The 12132-nt window shown below is 45.3% G+C and overlaps 1 protein-coding gene across 3 annotated transcripts; it reads left to right on the top strand.

Annotated features, from left to right (window-relative positions):
• The first annotated feature begins 491 nt into the window (after positions 1-491).
• Positions 492-11533, top strand: TMEM74B (transmembrane protein 74B). 3 transcript variants are annotated; one of them, XM_007474500.3, is made up of 2 exons: positions 492-1107; positions 6410-11533. In XM_007474500.3, exon 2 carries the CDS (start codon positions 6453-6455, stop codon positions 7221-7223), a length of 771 nt encoding a protein of 256 aa, XP_007474562.2. In that variant the 5' UTR covers positions 492-1107; positions 6410-6452; the 3' UTR covers positions 7224-11533. The 3 variants fall into 3 exon arrangements, with proteins under 3 accessions (XP_007474562.2, XP_007474565.2, XP_007474564.2); XM_007474503.3 differs by lacking the exon at positions 492-1107 and adding an exon at positions 1127-1265; XM_007474502.3 differs by lacking the exon at positions 492-1107 and adding an exon at positions 1216-1481.
• Positions 11534-12132: the final 599 nt, after the last annotated feature.

The following is a 12132-nucleotide window of genomic DNA, read 5'->3' as shown; positions in this document are numbered from 1 at the left end:
GGTAACGACAGGCCTGAAAAGAACAGACGAGAAGCTGATCTTCAAGGTCCCCAGGAACTCTGTGATTTCAAACACTTCTATCTAAAGAGCACAGGTCTGTAAAGATAATTCCACAGATCGTGGAAGAAAGAACCCCACCCCACCCTCCAAACCTGCCAGATGGACTACTCAAGTTTTGACTTGAAGTAGTACCCTCTTCCCACCTCCAGGGTTGACACTCCAGCTGAGATAAGACCCCTCCTTACCTTCCCCGCTGCAGAAGAGATAGTGAAGTTAAGAGAAAGAAGCGGACCAGTTTTAGCTGCATGGTGTGTTGGGAGTGAGGGGGTGGAGGATGATGTCAAATGCCATTGCTACAAAGTTGACTATTCACAACAGTCCAAAGGAAAGAGATTTTTGAACGCTTTTTCTGGAGTGGATACCCGAGAAGGGAACCTTACTCCCATTCTGCCTTAAGGGGGCGCCCGGGGCCCACGCCACCTCGAAGAGTGCTGTAACCCAAGAGATTTCTACCTATTTGGACCCCTATATCTCCGGGTCCCCTCTTCCCCTCCCCCCTCTCGCTGCTACCTCCCTCCCCACTCATATCACGCGGGTGGATGTAGAGCTTTAGTAGTCGGCTGCCTGGGGGATTTGGGGATGGGTCTGCGAAGCTAAACAGGGCAGCGCTAGAGACCCAGCTATAAAAGGCTGGTTGGTGCAGACAGAGACCAGACAGACTGGGAGGGTGTCCCTAAGTCCTCTCAACCCTGCCCTGGGGACTCTGGGGGAGGGGAGGGGCGGGGAGTAAAGGTGGTGGCGATGCTATTAAACAAGGCTCACTGGGGTTCGATAAGTGCAGTGGCTGGTGCAATAGACCCCCTGGGACCCCACAGGCGAGCAAGACACCCCGCCCCGACAGTATCTATTCCTGCCCCACCCCCGCGCTCCCCCCTGCTACAGGCTCCCAGGGCCCAGCGGTCTGCCAATAGCCCGAGGAGGTGAGGACCGACTATTCAGCTCGCTGACTCCACTACTCCGTAATTTCCAGCTCCCCTCCCTTCTCCCCTCCCGCTGCCCGGGTCAACCACACACTGGGCTCCCAGCTTGCCCCTGGCCCCCTCGCAGGTACGTAAGGACTCTGATTTGAGCTCGAGGTTCCCTCAAGCTCCCCTCCCTTCGGGACGCCGGGCGGGGCGGCGCCGGGGGCTGCGGGGAGTGGAGGAAGAGGAAGACAACGAGGAGGAGGAAGACAAGGAGGTGGAGGGTAGAAGGAGGAGGGATAAGTACGGAGCCGGCTCGGGCCACAGCTGGGTTAGACTGGGCTCTCCAAGATTGGAGCTACAGGAGAGAGGCCAACAAGGCGGGCGCCTGGTCGTTGGGCATCTCGGGACCGGGGGTGGAGCGGAGTGGAAGGTGGGGAGGGGGGGTTGTAGCCTAGTCCCCCGATTCCTTGGCACCTGGGCTGGGGGCACCCAAGCTGCCGCGTGGCCCCTGGACAGGTACGCTCCGGGCTGGGAGAGACGCAGATTTAGTGTCCTTGGCAGGGGGGAGGGGGCGAAGGTGCGGTGGCTGGAGAAGCTAGTGGTGCTTGGATCTTCGGGTTTGGGGGCGCGGCAGCGGCTAGGAGCTTACCACTGCGCCCTCCCCTTCCCTATCGGCGCCTCGCTGACCTCGGTCTGGAGGCAGAAGGGCGCCAAGGAGGGAGAGCAGAGGGGCGAGGGCGGAGCCGGCGGCACTCCACGCTCCGCGCTGGTTCCGAAACCCCAGCCCCCCAGACCTCTGTCGGAGTCCTCGCGGGGCCTCCACGCAAACCTGGCCCAAGTCCTTATCCTGCAGCGGCCGCCGGCCTAGGACAGATACTGGCTGCCCCTGGCCCGCCCCTTACCTCCTCTCTCTTCCCCCTCCTCCCCAACAGCTGGACCAGGGATGGGAAGGTAGGGGGAGAAGGAGAACAGGACGAAGGGGGTGTGAGCCAGGGAAGAAGGGAGGATGCAAGCTTGGCTCTGTGTGTGCGTGCGTACGTGTGTGTGTCCAACTTCCCATGCCTGGATGTGTAACTAGTGTATATTTCTGTGTAAGAGTGTGCACATCTTTGTCTTTGTGTGTGCTTGCCTTTTCATGTGCCAGAGAAAGAGTACCCGTGTGCGTGAATGTATCTGGCTTTTGTGTCAGAGAAGCCCGATGCATGTATCTCTCTTTGTATGTGTAGGAGAAAGTATGTCTGTATTTGTACATTTGCCTGCATTTGTGCTGTATGTGAGACATTATCTGTATGTGTCTTTCTATGAGATCAGCTATCTATCCTTGTGTGTATCTCTATTTGAGTAGTAGCCGACATTTAAATAGGGCTTTAAAGGTTTGTAAAGCTTTACATACATACTTTTATTTGATCATCTTCCCAACCCTGACAGGTAAGTGCTACAGATTTTATTTCCATTTTCCTGATAAGAAAACTGAGGCTCAGAGACCTATAATCACATAACTAGTAAAAGGTGGTGGCAGAATTTGAATGTTTTCCTGGCTCCAGATCTAGCCCCCTATCCATTACACCACACATTTATTTATGGAGCATGTCTGTTTCTGTGTGCCTCTATTTAAGGATATGTAAAAGGCTGTTGTCTTTATGTGACTGTATGAGAATGTCTTATCTATGTGATTATCTGTTTACAGGGTACATATGTGTATCTATGAGTCCATGTGAGTATGTGTGTCTATGTGTGATAGTTATAATTTGGATCAGGAGTATTTTATCTGTGCCATTCTAAGGGGGGAAAAAAGTTCCAAGTTGGGGCTAAATGAGATGCCAATTTAGAGAATGCTGATGAATTGGATTACTTCTTGCACAGGACCTTTCTGAGCCAAATTATGGTGTGTATGTGTGTGCGTGTGTGTATTTAGAAGGTGGGTATAGGATAACATTTTCTGGGCTATCCTTTAGATTGGTGTTGGTGGAGGGTACATGAACTTCCCTGTGCTCTGGGAGACAGGCAAGGCTGAAGGCTCAGAGGAAGACACAGTGGCTCCTAGTTTCCATTTTCCTTTTCTGAATAGATCTCTGTCTGGCACACACTGTACAGAGCAAGCTACTGAAATCAGACCCCACTGGATGCAGTGCGAATTTAGAAAGGGTTCTTTTGAAGAGAACATTCTGTATTTGGGATTGTCTATATAGCCCACCCAGAGATACTTGTACAAACCTGCAGATAAACACGGCTATAAATATGGATAGTTGGTCCCACAGAGTCTACAATACAGCTTGGCTTGTTAAGGGACCTGGGTTCTAGTCTGGCCTTTACCACTAACTCCTATGTCCTTGGGCAAATAATTTCTCTTCTCTAGGCCTTAGTTTCCTAATCCATTCTCTTCTTTTACAAATGTGAGTCTTTGAATTTCTGTAGCTTCTTGGCCACCATCCAAGCTAAATAGTGTTTATGAGTGTTCCATCATATCTAAGACAAAGCAGGAGAGGAAAAATAGAGGAAATAATAAAAACTTGGTTTTCAAAGTAGTTTACTAACAGCAACTCTGCGAGGTAGGTTAAGACAAATATTTCTTCTTTTTTACTGGATTTGTGATTTTATCTATGGAAGCAGCTCCATATGAAGAGCTCCCTCTATCAGTATGCATTGGCACCTTTTCTGCAACTCACAGATTTGGTTGCTTGAGGCACTGGGAGGTGAAGCAATTTGTATTAGGTCACACAGTCTGTCTCAGAAGTCAGACTTGAAATCAAGCCTTTCTGACTCTAAGGCCAGTTCTCTTGCGGGTTACAACATTCTCGTTATCCATGCAAATGTTATTTTCCCTGTTAATAGATGAAAAAACTGAGGTTTTGAAAAGGTTAATGACTTATGCATGATCGTACAGCTAATGAGTGTTTGAGCCGAGATCTCTGGTCTCCAGTAGCCTTTCTGTAGTGAGAAAGTGACTGAGAGGCTAGGACAGGAGGAAGGGAGGGCAAGAGATTAAAAAACAAACAAACAAGAATAAAAAGGCATAAAGACTGGGGTATGGTGGGAAAAGTACCATTAAGAATCCTCTGGGCTGTTGGTAGTCCTATCTGAATTAGAGGCATTAGGGTGAAATGGAAAGTCACATGGATATTGGAGCCAGAGAGCCTAGGCTTGTGAGCCATGCGAGTCATTTAACCCTTCTCAATCTATTCATCTATAAAATGGGTGTACCTGTGTGGCACAATGGAAAAAATGCTAGATATGAACTCAGAGCATCTAGACTTGAATTTTGGTTGTATAACTACTTGTGTGATCATGAGCAAAAAACCCCACAGGGTCTTAGTTTCCTCTTCTGTAAAAAGGGAGAGTTAAATTTGATGTTTCTAGAATCCCTTCTGGCTTCAAATCTATGATCCATTTATACTGTCTGTCCCTATCTGTACACTGACCCTATTGTAGGGAATGAGCTTTTGAAATATATGCATGAGTTCTTGGACCCACGATAGGGAGAGACGACCTTGTCTTCTCGAGGCTGGACACATGATACAACACTCTTGATGATAATTTGAACTCCAGGTATCTGCTCAACCCTGTTGTAGAGAGAACCTTCTTGAGATGGAGTCAGGCTACTTGGCTTGTAGTCTTAACTGCCATCCTCCTGTAGTGTCTTGGGAGTCTTGTTTCCTAATTTTTTTTAAACCCTTACCTTCTGTCCTAGTATCAGTTCTAAGACAGAAGAGCAGCACTTGGCATGAAGTGACTTGCCCAGGGTCACACAACTAGGAAGTATCTGAGACTTTGAACCTGGGACCTCTGGACTCCAGGCCTGGCTCTCTATTCACTGTCCAGGCCACTCTCTATCCTAATTTGTAAAAGAGGTGGTGGTGGTAGTGGGGTGTATATCTATGTGTACATGGGAGAAGGGGAGGATTAGTGCTTTCCTCCTGCCCAGGAGAGAGTGATAAATATGATGGCTTGTAAAATGCTTCGTATATTCCTATGTTTCGCTCTGTAACCTGACTACTTGGTGAATAAATGACTACTGAATTGGGTAGGGAATGACCCACATGGCCTGTAATGACTTTTCCGGGTCTGGGATTTAAGGGTCTCATTTCTTTATGCTCTTTTCAATCTCTTGCTGTCTCTGCCTCTTCCTCATCCCAGGCCCCTCCTCTTCTGAATGATATTTCGACTAGAAAATATTCGTGTGTTTGTGTTTGGCTGTGACTCTGTGATTGCTCATATGTGTCCATGTGCATGTACACATCTATGTGCTTACTTATTTTTTTAAACCCTCACCTTCCACTTTAGAATCAATACTGTGTATTGGTTTCAAAGCAGAAGAGCAGTAAGGGCAAGGCAATAGGGGTTAAGTGACTTGCCCAGGGTCACACAGCTAGGAAGTGTCTGAGGCCAGATTTGAACCCAGAACCTCCCATCTCTGGGTCTGACTCTCAATCCACTGAGTCACCCAGTATATATACCCTATGTATATACTTATGTCTGGATATGGGTGCTATCATTTGGATAAATGGCCATAGTTGGTGTATGGATTTTCTCTTACCTTAACTCTGGTCAGAGATCCAACTCCATTTTCTCTGGGACAGCTCTGCCTGAGAGGGAAGTGGTGTTCCTCTTTATCTGTTCCCTCCCTCTCAGTTACCTATCAAACTCTGCATCCCCCGATAGTACATTGGCTAAAATTGTTTATATAAATATATGTTTACTGTTGATGTAGAGGAAAAAATGGTGGGGAGACAGCTTGACATAGTAGAAGAAAGACTGGATTTGGTGGCAATGGGATAATAGCTCTGCCCCTTAGTAGTAGCAGGCAAGTCCCTTCTCTATGCCTCAGTTTCCTCATCTGTAAAATGGGTACTTAGTACAAGTGCATTAGTACTTGTCCTACCTACCTCTCAGGACTGTTATGAGAATTAAACCCCATGTTTATGTTGGATGTAAAGTGCTTTACAAACCTTAACGTGTTAAATCAAGTCCAGCTGGTGTATCTCCTCTGCTAAAGTCCCTCTATGCCTTATGGTGACAAAGAGGTGACAAACTCTGGCAAGTCCTAGTAAGTTGCCGAAGCTCTTTTATTCTGATGACAGTCTATATCTCTTCTGAAGGTTAAGTATCTCAGGATGCCCACCAGGTAATGAGTGTGCTTAGCCACAACAGCGCTTGAAGACTATCTTCTAAAGGGTGGAGGGTCAATGAGCTGCCTCCACTGGAGTCTGAATGCATAGAGTTGCTACCAATCCTCAAAGTATTCTATGTATTTCTGTGTGTCTGTGTACACGCATATGTATTGTACTTTGCTCTGTGTGTGTGTGTGTGTGTGCATACGTATGCGTGTGTAGATATGTGCATGGAGTATGGGGCTCCCTTCATTTACTGAGATGTCTTTCTAAGACAGAGACCCAACTTTTGCTCCCTCTCCTCTCTGTCCCTGCCTGGTTTGTTCTGTCTTCCAGCCGCTGAGGGGTTAAGAGGGATGAACTGGATAACTACTTTCCAATGGCCTCCTCTTCCTCCCTGGAACTAAGGACCCTTGGCAATGGGCCCAGGCCCCCCAAGCAAACACTCTCACAATGGACATCAGCTCCAGAAGGGAAGCCTGGCCCCTCGGCCCTGCAGAGAGAGGGAATCGAGAATACTTGCTTTTCCGAGGAGGAGGAGGAACAAGAGACCTGTTTCAAGAACCAACAGGAGGCAATGCCTGGCAGCTCATCCAGTCCACACCGGGATGGCACCTCACACCCCCGTTCCCAGAGGGACGACCTTTCTCCAAGGTCAGAAGAGGGCCTGGGGGCCGAGACTGCAAGCCACTCAGTGGACTATGGTTTCATCTTTGCCTTGGTCTTCTTGGTGAGTGGAATCCTCTTGGTGGTGGTAGCCTATGCTATACCCCGGGAAGCCAGGGTCAACCCAGATACAGTTTCAGCCCGGGAAATGGAGAGGTTGGAGATGTATTATGCCCGCCTGGGCTCCCACTTGGACAAGTGTATCATTGCTGGCTTGGGCCTCCTCACCCTGGGGGGCATGCTGCTGTCCATCCTGTTGATGGTGTCCCTTGTCAAAGGGGAACTCTACCGGAGGAGGAACTTGGCTGTATCAAGGGGCCCTCGGAAAACTTATGGTTCTATAAACTTGAGGATGAGGCAACTTAATGGAGATGGGGCTCAGGCCCTGGTGGAAAATGAGGTCATCCAGGTGACAGAGACTCACCCAATCCATCCAGGGACCTTCCCTCCCTCAAGTATGTGTGATGGCACGGCCTGTGGGTAGCACAGTTGCTACTGGGGGGAGTAAGGGACAAACTGATAGGACAGATTTGCTGGTTCTGTCAGTGTTTAAACCCCATCTTTACTCCCTTTGGAGAAGATTATTTATGTGGACAACTGGTCCTGGAAGCTCAAGAAAAGCAAAGCTTTCAGATTCTGGGTGGGGCTGGAGGATATTCTGAGGCAATGAAAGGTATCATCAACAAGCTCATTCATGCTTAGGGTCACAATCAGTCCAATGGTATTTCACTACCAGATGATTTCCAAGTGTGATTCAGTGGAAAAGAACTTCAAAGTGGCTAACAGTTACCTGTGCCATACTCTAGGCTCCATCCTCATGGAAGATGATGACTTGTAACCAGCAGTTGCTTAATCCTCTTACCCAGCTATCCAAAGTGAGGCAGCCATGATCTCCTGGCCCACCCTTACAGCATAAAAAGCACAGGGTGGCCTTATTTCAGATCTTAGGGTCTAATTTTATGCAGTGAAATAAGCAGTGATTTCTTAGCAATAGTGACTTCTTAGCAAATATTTCAGGGGCACAGACCTTTAATACAAGGAGCATGATGTTTTGGGGGGCATTTCTTGTGGTGAACAAGAGTTTTTCTTCTTGGCAATACCCATTATGATTCTAGGAGAAGAAAAGAAAGTTGGATATTGAAGTATAAATCCTCTCCATACCAGCAAAATGCCACTCTAGTTCCTTAAAGAGGGAAAAAATGTTTTGGAAATATTTCCAGTATCTATCAATTTAAGAGTTAATCACACTCCCATGCTCTGCACTTTTCATACAGAATTTCCCTTACCCTACTCCTACCTCCAGATCCTTTCTGCTGATTTTGGGAGAGAATGACTCCAAAACTGAAAGGAACTGGATCTTTGGAAAAATTGAAAGTATATTGAGCTAGAATGCAAGAGGCATGCTCCTTTCTGAGCCTCTCTCAAAGGCAAAGGGCTGGATAGATGAAAAGCACATTTTTTTTTGGGTAACATGGATAGCTTGAAGTTAGATTTCCTGGAACTTGAAGGGTCTAGAGACATCCTTTAGTCCATCCATTTTCTCCAAGCAGAAATGCATCCATACTGACCCTCAAATGATGAAGGACCTAGAGATGTCCTCTAGTCCTTCCCAAAGATCTATAAGAAATAAAGGTGGTTCATAAGGGAATGGCTCTGACAGATAAAATATATATATATATATATACATTTCTCTTTCTGGCTTAGGTTGTGGAGCAAGAGATTATTCACAGTCACAAAATATGAGAACTTGAAAGGGGGCTTTATGGACCAACTACTCAAGTTCAGTTGGATTTGGTTCTGATATGTAAAGTGGATGTGGTTGACCAAGAATGATGCCCTGGGACAACAAAACTTTCTCCAATGTATATGAGGTTTTAAAATTTACAATAGCAAGAGGGTTCCAAATTCTATCATGACCATGGGGTTTCATCAAATGCCAGTTTCTCCCTGGGTTCAACATAGATTGGTCAAATCCCCCAATTTACAGGAGTCCTAAGCTACAATAGAATGTGAAGTCATTTTAACTCCTCATGAAGGGATATAGACCTCTCAATCCGACAATAAAAAATAAAAATAACCATCCCAACTGTATGAATTTCTGTGACAGTGAGACTTGCTTGGGGAATAAACCTGTTAAATCTAGATTCATCAATTCATATCAATTTAGCTGTGATGAAATGTGTTTAGGGGCTGTTTAAAGATTAAATCTGAGTCTTAGAGATCTGCCTTGCATCCTATTGCAAAACTGCTTAAGAGAAAGCATTTAATGGAATCAGGCAGTTACCTCAAAAATAATAATATATAATCCCTCACATTTAGTTTGTGCTTGACTGTCACAAAGTATTTTTACCTATATCTAATTTTATCCTCACAATCCATCTGTTAATGGGTAGTGTGAGTACTAAGAGCCCCCTTTTATTGATAAAGAAATTGAGGTTTAACAGATAGGAGAGGCTGGAGAATTCTAAGGTTCCAGCCTATTGTCACCACCCTCCAGCTGTTTCCATGATATGTCTAACGTGCTCAAAGTCATTTGCCTGTGGGAGATGGGAGGGGAAGAAGAGGAAGCCCCATTGACACTGCTAGGGAAAGAACTATGTTTTAAAGAAAACTATAAATTTTTTAAGTGGGTAGGATCCTAGAAATCATCTAGAGTGATTCCTTTCTTTTTAAAAATTCAGATCAACTTAAAAAAAAAAAACAAAAAATGAAAAACAACCAATACAACATTAAATGCCCACTATGTTCAAGGTGGACAACTAGATGGTGTGGCAGATAGAAGGCTCAGCCTAGAGTTAGAAAGATTCATCCCCTTGAGATCAAACCTATCCTCAGACACTTATTAGTTATGCAGCCCTGACCAAATCACTTAGCCCTATTTGCCTCAGTTTCCTCATTTGTAAAGTGAGCTGGAGAAGGAAATGGCAAACTAGTACATTATCTTTTCCAAGAAAACTCCAAATGAAGTCATGAAGAATTGGACATGACTGAGAAGACTGAACAAGTGTTCAAGGCATTCTGCTTTGAATCTTGTATCTAGGGGTACAAACATTAAACAAACATTAAAATAGAATTTTGAATCAGATTCTAGAGTTGGAGTCAGAAAGACCTGACTTCTAATCCTAATTAGAACCTAAGTTAACACTAATTAATTGTGTTTATGGGCACTTAACTTAATTTTCCTGAGCCTCAGTTTCCTCATGCATAAAGGGTGCCTAGCTACCTGACAACGTGGTGAAGATCAAATATGTGGAAAACTCTTTTCACACCTTAAAGTATTGTGCCAGTCCATCATCATCATCATCATCACATTTTGTTGACTTAGAGAAATTAAATGACAAAGGTCACACAACTTGTGATTAGCAGAGCCTAATCACAGCAGAGCTGAAATCTATTCTTTTATCTGCCAGGCAAGGGAATGATCTATTACAAGCAGTTTTCAGAAGGTTAATCTGGGAATGGACCTTCTAGCACAAAAATAAAATAAGAAATCAGATGACTTTTCATAATTCCTGTGAAAACAAGTGAATCTGTGGAATGGTCTGTTCAGAAGTTTTTCTCACTGGGCTGATTCACTAACATTATTTCCAGACTTCCCTTCCCTGTCCCCAGCCCCAGCTTCGACCACAGAGAACTCCTGCTGAACTTCTAAACCATCTCTGCCTGTTGAAGGACTTTCCTTTCTTCTTTGAATTCTTTCTTGACCCAGACCTAGAATCCCCCAGGTGAAAGTAATTTTCAGTCTATGTTAGAATTTCTCCAAGCACTCTTTCTTGACCCCTCTCCTCTCTCTTCCTTGGATTACAGTTATTTGTCTTTTCCACCTCCCCAATAAGACTGTAAGCTCCTTGAGGGCAGTGTTTGTCCTTCATGTTTTAGTAACCTTAGCCCCAAGTATAAGGTATCACCCCACATACCAGACATCCTTGTTTTAGATGAGACTGCAAGTTCTTATGTTTGATAGAAGTTACTTAATCCCTGACACTTCCTTTGGGCAAAGGAAGCTGAATTTATCTAGAGGAAGGGAGGGGGTGTCTTTTCTTTATCTGAATTGCCCATGCTTGGGATTTAGGACTACGGGGGATTTTAGGGGTCATCAAATTCAAAGGAACAGATTCATAGAGGGAAAATGAAGAACATCGCATAGGTACTAAGTGGTGGAGCCCAAATTACCTCCAGGACCTTTGTCTCCAGATCTGCCCTTTCTTAATACAAATAGCAGGTATGTAACATGTTTGTGGAATTGAATTTCTTTGTTCACTCTCCTCACCCCCACTAGGAAGAGTCTTGGGTTCACCTTGCAGTTGCCACCTCTACCAAACATCTTTCTGGTACTCAGTGTATCCCTTTCCCACTCAGTAGATCTTAAAGGCTAATGGGAAAGTGAGGGCCCAAGAAGCAGAAGGGACTAACTCACAACCACTGCTAAATAAGTGTCTGGAGCTCTGCAGCTCAGAGCTCTCTCATCCCCCTCTAAACTGCCTTTTATTTTTTTAAACCTTACCTTTTATCTTAGAATCCATACCAAGTATTGGTTCCAAGGCAGAAGAGTGGTAAAGGCTAGGCAGTGGGGGTTAAATGACTTGTTCAGGGTCACACAGTGCGGAAGTATCTGAGGTCAAATCGAACAAAGGACCTTCTGCCTCTCTGTCCATTGAGGCAACTCCCTGTCCCTCTAAACTGGCTTTTAATGGGTCCTCACCTATTGTGTGAGGATTCAATTCCCTCTGGCCTCTTCTGAGTATGATTCTGACTCAAGTACAATAAAGTATTTTCTTTTTTTTTTTAAACCCATACTTTCTGTCTTGGAGTCATATATGTATTGGCTACACACACACACACACACACACACACACACACACACACATACATATACATAGCAAATACTATATATTGGCTCCAAGGCAGAAGAGTGGTAAGGGCTAGGCAATGGGGGTCAAGTGACTTGCCCAGGGACACACAGCTGGGAAGTGTCTGAGGTGAGTATTTTCTTTTGAAGATACTCCAAGCCAGAAGATTCTCTGCCAGAAAATTCGTGTTTGGTGATGAAACTCTCTCTCAGGAAGCCATACACCATACTGTTCCCTGAATGTGACCTCAGCACATTGATTTTCTGCTTTAACCTCCCACCCCCACCCCTAACTCCCATGTCCTGGATGAAGCCACAAGTCCTTGATTTTGGCAGAACCTACTGTGACCTCGTGGTTTCTTTTGTCATAAGAACACAGATAAAGAGAAGTTAAAGGCTTTTCTTTTCTTGAGGTTCCCAGTCTCTAATGCTGACCCTTCTAATCCATTCTGCCTGTGTCAGCAGATCTATCTTCTGATAAAATTGCTTGCAACATGCCCCTTTCCTGCTTCAAATACCTTCCATAGCTTCCTGCTATCCAATT

The sequence above is a fragment of the Monodelphis domestica genome, chromosome 1, assembly GCF_027887165.1.
Source record: "Monodelphis domestica isolate mMonDom1 chromosome 1, mMonDom1.pri, whole genome shotgun sequence".
NCBI lineage: Eukaryota > Metazoa > Chordata > Mammalia > Didelphimorphia > Didelphidae > Monodelphis > Monodelphis domestica.
The sequence above is the reverse complement of the archived record's forward strand: the minus strand, read 5'-3'. Positions and strand labels throughout refer to the sequence as shown.